The following is a 9672-nucleotide window of genomic DNA, read 5'->3' on the forward strand; positions in this document are numbered from 1 at the left end:
GTTGACACCATCACCGTCTCATAGCACGTCTTCTCTCCCAGCCAACCAGAGAACGCCTCGGGAAGGAGCCCGCCGACTGCGAGGAGGACGAGCTGGGGAAAATCCTGGTCAGAGTCGGGCCCCGCCCCGGGGGCCCGAGGAGCCCTGAGCGAGGGGAGGTGCCACCCCAGGTGGCAGAGGGAGGTCCTGCGGTGTCTGTGCTGAATACGCCCGGCCATCCCTGTGACCGTGGGCGTCCGTGTATCCTTCCACCTGCCTGTGTATTCACAGGTCCTTGCCGATATCGGCGTGTGCCCACGCATGTGTGTATCTGTGTTTCCCTCACAACTTCATTTGCCCAGCGGGCAAATTCTTGCTGCTGGGCCACTGGCGGGAGAAGGGGAGAGAAAAGGGTTGAACCAGGAGGGACTGAGAGCGCCTCAGGCTGCAGCCAAAGTTAAGAGACACCTGGCGTGTCTGAGGCTGGACAGAGGATCCCAAGAGGAGCTGAGGAGCAGGCGGGGCTCTGGCGGGCCTGCCCCTCAGCCCCACCGTCCCTCCCACAGAAGGAAGTGCTGCCGGGGCCCACCAAGTTCGACATCTATGAGTTCCACTTCTCGGACCTGGAGTGCACGGAACTGGAGCTGGTCAAATGCGGTATCCAGATGTACTATGAGCTGGGTGTGGTTCGAAAGTTCCAGATCCCCCAGGAGGTGAGGGCTCATTTGTGATCCAGGGTCCCAGCTTTCCCAGGAGGTCAGAGAGAGATGATCGGGATCCCAGTTCCTGCAAGAAGTCTGGGGGCAAGCCATGTCCGCACAGAATGGACACTGTGGGCTGGCAGAACACACACGGCAAGTGTGTGGAGCCTACGTGGCTGGACAGACGGACGGACGGAGAGCGTGATACCAGGGGCTGCAGGCAGTCTGATCACACACACCACGGGGCAGCAGCAGGGGTAAAAACTAAGGGAAAACACACAAAAAACCACATTGTAGAAAATACTAACAGAATGCAAGAATTCCAAATAATTTCTGGCCCTAAAAACGGCTGTGGAAGCAGTGGTTGAGCCCGTGTTCTATCATCCAAACTCAACTGCCCATCAGAAGAAGGCTCACCCTCCTGCTGCCCCTCAGCCTCTGGACCTTCAGCAACCACCTCTTTCTCCACCACTGTGTGCCCGGGTGCCCACACATCCTGCCCCACTCAGACGCCCACGGCTGAAATGGACATTTTCTTCTAAAGTATCCCAGGCCCCTCGCCTGGGGTCCTTTCCCGACCTGAGGTTTGGCAACAGGATGGAGGCCCCAGGCATCCTGTGGACGTTGGAGGTGTTCTCGGCCTCAGCTCCACTCCTCCGGCTCCCTGCCGCCCCGCGTCCGCCCCGCGTCCACTTCCGTCCGCCCCCCGTCCGCCCCTCGTCCGCCCCTCTTTCGCCCTGAGTCCACCGTCGTCCGCCCCGCCCCCCGGCCCGCCCCCCCACGCGCCCCTCCTCCACCCCCTGCCCGCCCCTCTTCCGTGCCCCCCGTCCACACCCCTTCCACCCCTCCTCCACCCCCCGCCCCGTCCACCCCAAGGTGCCACCCAGGAAGGCAGCTGGAGGCCAGTGGACAGGAGGGCCGCGGGATGGGCAGGGACGTGAGCCTTTCGCACTGCCGTCAGCTGGAAATGCGTCGCTGGGACCCGGCACTGCGGTGCCTGGACCCCGTGTCTCACCTCCCGCAGGTCCTGGTGCGGTTCCTGTTCTCCGTGAGCAAGGGCTACAGGAGAATCACCTACCACAACTGGCGCCACGGCTTCAACGTGGCCCAGACCATGTTCACGCTGCTCATGGTGCGTGGCCGGGGCAGGGGTGGGGAGAGGGCACCCTGTCTGACAGGGCTGGGAGGAGCCTGGAGGTGGGGCCTTCAAGGGCCCGGAAGCGGGTGGCAGGCACTCGAGCTGGGGAGGGGCGGCGGGCTCCGCTGAGCTCCACGGGGGCCAGGCAGGGCAGGAATCTGGGCACCTGTCTCTGCAGACAGGCAAGCTGAAGAGCTACTACACGGACCTGGAGGCCTTCGCCATGGTGACCGCCGGCCTGTGCCACGACATTGACCATCGGGGCACCAACAACCTGTACCAGATGAAGTAGGCGCACGTCCTGGGCCCTCTGAGGGTGCCGCCCCTTCCCTGGAGTGCTGGGCACACAGGCTGCCCTGGGGCCTCTGCCCGCTGCTTGTTCTTAGCCAAACCTCTGTGACAGGTCCCAGAACCCTTTAGCCAAGCTCCACGGCTCCTCGATTTTGGAGCGACACCACCTGGAGTTCGGGAAGTTCCTGCTCTCCGAGGAGGTCCGTGTCCTCCCCTCACTCTCCCGTAGGCCCTGGCCAGCTGACCTGCGCCCACTCCCCTGAACCTCCACCGCCAGCAACCACACCACATCGCTCTGGGCTGGAGAAGGGAGGCAGGCTCTGAAGCGATGGGGGCGATGGCACCCCTGGTGGTTCCAGTTTGGAAATGCCCCCTGAGGACGGGGGCTCATATTCCGGGTGTTGAGGGGAGGTGGGCGTTAGATGCCCCCCAGTGCAATACGGGGCCATCGGTGTCTGGGGCCTATGACCCTTGGGTAGAAGATGGCCAGCGACATGGGGAGGGACAGATGGACGGCCTCCAGGAGGGAGTGGGGGACAGGCACAGAAGGGGGTGCGGCTGTGACGGGAGCACCCCCCGCACCCCCGCAGACCCTGAACATCTACCAGAACCTGAACCGGCGGCAGCACGAGCACGTGATCCATCTCATGGACATCGCCATCATCGCCACAGACCTGGCGCTCTACTTCAAGTGGGTGCCGCCCGCCGCCCCGCTGGTGCCCCAGGGCCCTGCTGGGAAGGAGCCGGTAGAGGGGTACCTGGGGCCCCAGACAGACGTGCCCCGCCCCGGGGCCCCAGGCCTGGACGGATCCTCTCTTGGAGGGTGGGTGGGGCTCAGACCAAGGAGGACACGTTGGCGGGGTCCTGCGTGGGTGGGGGGTAGGGGTTGACTCCCTCCCTTTGTCCTTTGGGTTCAGAAAGAGGACGATGTTCCAGAAGATTGTGGATGAGTCCAAGAACTACGAGGACAGGAAGAGCTGGGTGGAGTACCTGTCCCTGGAGACCACGAGGAAGGAGATCGTAATGTGAGCAGGCACGCGGCTCTGCCCCTCGATTGCAGCGCCTCCTGCAAAGCTCAGCGGGCGGGACTGGGAGCCCAGAGCTGGGCAGCTCACTTCCGGACAGCGCCCATGCCCCCACCCCAGCCGCTCTCCTTTCGGGGGAGGCTGCAGGATTTGGGACCAGACAGCCCGAGTCCACAGTTAAATAATTTGCTCACGTTATGAGCCTCCACTCTTTCATCTGCAAAGTGGAGATTCAGAACTAGTCCAGCCCCAGGCCTGTCCCAGTGGCCCAGTGTGGCCGCTGCTGCTGCTGCTAAGTCACTTCAGTCGTGTCCGACTCTGTGCGACCCCATAGACGGCAGCCCACCAGGCTCCCCCGTCCCTGGGATTCTCCAGGCAAGAGTACTGGAGTGGGTTGCCATTTCCTTCTCCAATACATGAAACTGAAAAGTGAAAGTGAAGTCGCTCAGTGGTGTCCGACTCTCAGTGACCCCATGGACTGCAGCCCACCAGGCTCCTCCGTCCATGGGATTTTCCAGGCAAGAGTACTGGAGTGGGGTGCCTTCGCCTTCTCCGGGCCCAATGAGGAGCTATGTGTAAATCACGGGCCCCCAGGAAACACTTGCTGACTCATCCCTGGCGGCCTGGGGTGACAGGGGAGGGCTGGAGTGGTGCACAGGGTGGGACGCCCACTACTGCAGACACTGGCGCTTGGCTCTGTGCCCCCAGAGACACCAGGCCTTGCAGGGGTGGGGCAGGGAGGGAGGCCAGGCTGGGCACACCTGGAGCTCCATTTGCCCACAGGGCCATGATGATGACGGCGTGTGACCTGTCTGCCATCACCAAGCCCTGGGAAGTCCAGAGCAAGGTCAGAGTCATGTGGGTCCCCAGACGTCTTGCCAGTCCCCATGGGGTTGCATCTAAGTGGGGCCTGGGATAGGGAAGCAGCCCCACTTGTCTGCAAGGTGAGGCGAGGGAGAGCAGCTGCCCAGCTCTGGGGCCCAGCTAGAGCCGCCACCCTGGAGGAGGCTGCTGCGCTGCTGGGCACCACAGCAGTGTAGCCTCAGGAGTTGGGCCACCAGAGTCTGGGACACAGAAGGCTGAGGGCCCCGGCCATCCTGGCAGGATCTCAGGACAGTATCTGAGCAAGCGCTGAGCCCACCGGCGCTTGCCTTCTGTGTGCCTTTCAGGTCGCTCTGCTGGTGGCAGCTGAGTTCTGGGAGCAAGGGGACTTGGAGAGGACGGTTCTGGATCAGCAGCCCATCGTGAGTGTCGCCTCCAGTATCCTCCACACCTGTCCCGGCCCTTGGGAGCTCAGGCCTGGCTGGGCCCAGACTGGGGGCCCCCGGGGGTTCTGGAATCCTGGAGCCTAACTCTCACTTTGTGGGGTCATGTGACGTGAGCCTGGATCTGGGTAAAGTTGTGGAAATACAGGGATTGGATAAAGATGTGATCCCCCGCAGAGGTGGAAAGCTGTTGCCAAAGCTGCAGAGCCAGGCTGCAGCTCCTGGCCGAAAGCCCCCATGGGCCCAGGCAGCTCTGGGGTGAGCCCCTGTGTGGCTGCGAGCTGCTCCAGGGAGGCTCAGGGTGTGGCAGGCCTGGCCCATGGGAAGAGTGCTGGGAGGGGGAGTGGTGGCCAGAGTCCAGGGCTCACCTGGACATGGCTGTGGCCATGGAGAGAGTAGCCAAGGTGGGGAGTGTGCAGCAGGGCTGGGGTGGTATGAAGAGCAGGACTGCCCACTACTGGAAGGACACGGGGGCTTGGACCTTGGTGTACCTGGAGCTCCATCTGCCCACAGGCCCACAGGATGCCAGGATCTTTGGGTCAGCAATGTGGGGGTCAGGAATCTGTTGCTAGACCAAACTGGTACCTGCATGGGGATAAGGACACGAGCACTGCCCAACAATGACCAGAAGAGACGGAGGGAGGTTTGGTCTCACAGGCCAACTCCAGCCTCTGAAGAGCTCTCTGAGCATGGGGCTGTGCAGACCGGGGGCCAGGTGCAGACTGCAGGAAAAAGGGTGCCCTGACCAACCCCGCATCTTGACGGGAGGACAGGCAGCCTCTCTCTCCGGGCTAGGCTGCTGGGGTCCTGCATGACTCACTCCAGCACGCTGAGCTCCAGACAACGGGCAGCTGTGAGGAAGAGACCACCAGGAGGCAGCTCAGGGGGGCAGTCCAGAGGCTGGACACTAAATCAGCTCCTTCAGAGAATCTGGGCTTTGCCCCTTAGGAGTTGGGGACCAGGTCTCGGGTCAGGACCATGGATAGCTCATGGGGGAGCTGGAGGAACTTGGCTCCAAGCTCCACACCAGGGCTGGCGTGGCAGGGGCCCAGCACCACCTAGGGCAGCTCCCCAGAATGGCACAGTGTCTTGGAGGGGAGTGGGGGCTCCTGGGTTTCCCTTCCAAGGTGAGCCCTACATGGACAGGCTCATCAGGTGGGGGGTGGAGCTGAGTCCTGAGGCTCAGGGAGGTGTCGGAGGCCTCACGGTGTCCCTGCTCCCACTTAAGCCAATGATGGACCGGAACAAGGCGGCTGAGCTCCCCAAGCTGCAGGTCGGCTTCATCGACTTCGTGTGCACGTTTGTGTACAAGGTGAGTAGGGCAGCCCAGGGCCTGGCTGGGTTTGCAGGGGAGGGGTGAGGCGGGGGCTGCTGTGGGGCTCCTCCCCGCTCAAATCTGCACTGAAACTCAAAACCGTCAGTCTCACCCCAAGGGGGTCCCCTCCCTGTCAGTTCCTCAGAAGGATCATAAAATTTCCCACCCCAATCTCTCCCTCCCAGAACGTCCTCCTGCACACCCTGATGTCACACCCCAAACATCCCTTCCCGAACCCCATCTAAAGGCACCCCCATGCAGGGCCTGCACAGTGTGGTCAAGGCACCGACTGCAGGGTATGTGCGGTGCATCCATTCAGGCTCTGAGCCCCAGGAAGATGGGGGTGGTCCAGCCTCCAGCTGGGTGCGCCCGGCCCCGCAAACAGCTGAGCAGAGCCAGGGGCAGTGGGATGCGAGCCAGGGACCTGGGGCAGGTGCTGGACCTCGGCTCTGGGGACTGGCCAAGGGGTGGGTGCAGAGCCCTCCCAAAGGTCAGCCGCCATGACTGTTGGCTGCAGTCTCAGGGGCAGCCCCATACTCCAAGAAGGGTGTTGGGTTCTGACTACCTTGTCCCACTCCCCACCTCAGCCCCCAAGGCCTTGTGCTTCCCTTTACTGAAGCACCAGCTCCCTTTTCTGCCTCCACCAGGGGGCTGGAGTCTGTGAGTGCTGGGAGGAAGGCGGGACCAGGACGCACGTGCTGGTCCTCAGGTTCACTGCCGGGGCCCACCAGGCACTGCCCCACTGCGCCTTCCCCGCCTCCATCTACCCGCACAGCTTGTGTGTCCACACATGTGCATGTGTGAGCATGTGCTCTGTGTGACATGCGATGTCTGTATGAGGGTGAAGGAGCCCCAGGACCCGCACATCTGCCCAGCCTTCTCAGCCCCCTTGCTAGGGAATGTCCTTTCTGCTTGGATGTTTTCTGTTCTTCAGGACCTCACCCCGTAGCTCCTGTTCCAACCTCAAGGACACAAACCACAAGGCCTTCTCCCTTTTTAGGTCTTTGCTGGGGATGTGGCATCTCTAACCACCCCACCTCTGGCCCAGCCCACCCAGGAGCCACTAGGGATGTGGTCTGACTTCTGTTTCCTTTCCAGGAGTTCTCCCGCTTCCACGAGGAGATCCTGCCCATGTTTGACCGGCTGCAGAACAACAGGAAGGAGTGGAAGGCCTTGGCCGATGAGTACGAAGCCAAGGTGAAGGCCCTGGAGGAGGACCAGAAGAAAGAGACGACGGCCAAGAAAGGTCTGGGCTCCACTCCAGCCTCAACCAAGGCCACGCAGCCTGGCCCTGGCCTGCAGGGGGCGGGTGTGAGGCAACACTCATCTGGACAAGGCAGGCTTCGGGTGGCCCTGTGGTCAGGGTGCCTGGACTCCGGGTTGCACAGATGGCCACCCTTCCAGAGGGAGGCCCATCCCCTAGGAACAGGCTGGTTGACTCAGGGTGGCTGATGAGCCCAGTCTGAAAGGGCCTGCTCGGGGTCCAAGTCAAGGGATTCTGGAGGGAAGTCACCTTTATAAAGGGGAGGAAAGCCAACTCAGGTCCTCTGTTCCCATCATCAATCGGCAGTTCCCTCTTAAGTAGGTCATAAACTCTATCTACGCTCCCACGCCAGCCTCAGAGCTGAAGCAGCAGACCCATGGAACCTAAGAAGCAGGCTAGGGGCAGCACGCATGGCTTGTCCACCTCCCCACCCCACCCGCAGCACGGCGGGCGCACGGCTGCCCTGGCTGCAGCCGGCGCCCCACGCCCGCGTCCTCGAGCCTTGCGTGCTCTGCAGTGTCCCCACCACTCTGAAACGTCCGCAGGAGAGAGAACCAACAGAAACCAGCCGGCTGCGAGGCCACTGCCTCAGCACCACCAGGAACTGTATGAGGATCGCCGGGCTAATCGGCTTAGGCAGACCAGCCCCTGCCCTGCCCTTCCCCCTGCAGGGCGAGTGGAGGCGCCGGGCCACTCGTGGTGCTCGCTCACCGTCTTGTCTTCTCTTGCAGCGGGCACAGAAATCTGCAATGGCGGCCCGGCACCCCGGTCTTCTACTTGCCGCATCCTCTGAGGCGGTCCGCGGGCCCCCTGCCCCACACCCCACCCGCACCCTGGGACCCCGCCTCTAACCACTGGTACAAGAGGTTAGGGAGCCTGAGAAAATGACTGAAGACCATTTTGGATCCTTTGAGCTTTTTTAAGGCTTGTGTTTTTATGAACTACAGCCAATGACGAATGATCTGATCAGTGTAGCCTACCTTACCCTCATCCAACTTTTGGATACATAATCACACCACCAGAGATCTGTGAGCTGTGTGTCTGAGAGCACTGGGTGAATATGTTCACAACTGCACATGTATTTATGTGTATACAGGTGGAGAAATGGATACATGGACACCAATTCTCATCTGGTTTAGGAACAAATATATGAATAGAAATTTAGAATAAAATCAAAAGAAAACATGCTGCTCTTTTTTATGTGGCAGAGGACATTCATTTGTGACCAACCAGAAATCCTGCCAGAAAGGTCCAGGTTGTGAGACCACTGATCAGAGCACAGTGATCTGTGCAGAAATAATCTGTTAATAAATGCTGCCCGGGGAGCTGGTCTGAACCTTGCTGAGGGACCCGCACCTGTGGCCTGCCCAAGTCCTCCTGCACCCCTGAGGTTTCCTTCATGGAAGCAACCACACGCCTCTAAGAACCAAATGGTGCTTAGCCGGGAAGAAAAGCCAAGTCAGACCCAGACAGAAAACACAACTCACACTTGAAATGGGTGCTAAATATCTGATAGAAATAAAGGACTTTAACTTGTAATGTTAGTTTCAAAGCAATTGTTTCCAGACACTGGAAATTCCCCTTGGCTACAGCCACGAACGGTGCTGCAAGGTCACGTGGGTGAAGGCTGGTTCAGATGCCGCCTTCTTCCAGCGCTCCCGGCAGCAGCGGGCAGGGGACCCACAGGCCCCACACAACCTTCAGCTCACAGCGACACCTGGGGACAAGAGCGTGGGACTGGGGTCCCCCCCAGTTCCCAGGGAGACCCAGTGCCAGCCACCCACCAACCTCAGGATCTCCTAGGGGGTGTGCACTCCAGCCTCACCTTTACTGAAAACAGGGAAAACAAATGAACTGGGGCTCGAAGCCTAGGAAGTCCACTCCAGGCACAAAGCTGGAATAGCGACTTTTGACACCAGGCCTCATGCGCGCTTATTATATATATAACATTTGTGGGCTTTCCAAGTGGCGTCAGTGGTAAAGAACTCTCCTGCCAACACAGAAGATCTAAGAGACAAGGGTTCATTCCCTGGGTCGGGAAGATCCCTTGGGGAGGGGGAGGGCACAGCAACCCACTCTGGTGTTCTTTTCCTGGAGAATCCCATGGACAGAGGAGCCTGGCAGGCTGCAGTCCATAGTGTCACAGAGTTGGACACGACTGGAGCAACTTGGCACGCACGCACTGGGCTTGAAGAGGCACAGCTGGCAGGGGCAGAGTCTGCTGCCCTCTCAGGCACAAAGGCCCAAGCCCACTGAAGAGCTAGCTGCACCCCAGCAAAGTCCTCAGGAGGCCACATCCCCTACCTGGGGGCAGGAGGAAGATGTGCAAAAGGAGAAAAGAAATCCAAGTTCTACCTTAAAGGGCATCAGGACACCCCCACTCCTCCCACATGGCGAAGCCTGCCCCCTTTCCTGCCTGTCCAAGGGTCTGAGCCAGGGATGAGCGGAGAAGCTCAGCAGCACCCATGATGCTTGGGCAAGCTGCGCCTCTGTTGCAAACTGCATCCTTAGGGGCTCCCATCCTCATTCCCACCCCCAGCCCCCAGAGCAAGTGATCAAGTTTCTCTGTGTTCCACCATGTTTATGCACCCATCACTGAATCACTGATTAGTTTTTCTGGAATCCCTCTCCACTCACACTGCACATAATCTGAGAAGGATGGCATACAGCTGAGTCTGAGTCCAGAAACCAAAC

General features: G+C 60.4%; 1 protein-coding gene across 3 annotated transcripts in view; it reads left to right on the forward strand.

Moving 5' to 3' along the window:
• Window positions 1-7899, forward strand: part of PDE6B (phosphodiesterase 6B) — a 33505-nt gene extending 25606 nt beyond the window's left edge. For 2 of the 3 annotated variants that reach the window (XM_006067392.4, XM_025289560.3), the window contains 12 exons: window positions 42-107; window positions 546-692; window positions 1705-1812; window positions 1997-2106; window positions 2222-2309; window positions 2700-2800; window positions 3027-3134; window positions 3918-3981; window positions 4304-4378; window positions 5628-5711; window positions 6813-6960; window positions 7710-7899. In XM_006067392.4, coding sequence (XP_006067454.1) covers window positions 42-107; window positions 546-692; window positions 1705-1812; window positions 1997-2106; window positions 2222-2309; window positions 2700-2800; window positions 3027-3134; window positions 3918-3981; window positions 4304-4378; window positions 5628-5711; window positions 6813-6960; window positions 7710-7771 — 1161 coding nt within the window. In that variant the 3' untranslated portion in view covers window positions 7772-7899. The remainder of the gene's footprint in view (window positions 1-41; window positions 108-545; window positions 693-1704; window positions 1813-1996; window positions 2107-2221; window positions 2310-2699; window positions 2801-3026; window positions 3135-3917; window positions 3982-4303; window positions 4379-5627; window positions 5712-6812; window positions 6961-7709) is intronic. The other variant, XM_044945526.2, reaches the window with a different exon arrangement.
• Window positions 7900-9672: the final 1773 nt, after the last annotated feature.

The sequence above is a fragment of the Bubalus bubalis genome, chromosome 7, assembly GCF_019923935.1.
Source record: "Bubalus bubalis isolate 160015118507 breed Murrah chromosome 7, NDDB_SH_1, whole genome shotgun sequence".
Taxonomy (NCBI): Eukaryota; Metazoa; Chordata; class Mammalia; order Artiodactyla; family Bovidae; genus Bubalus; species Bubalus bubalis.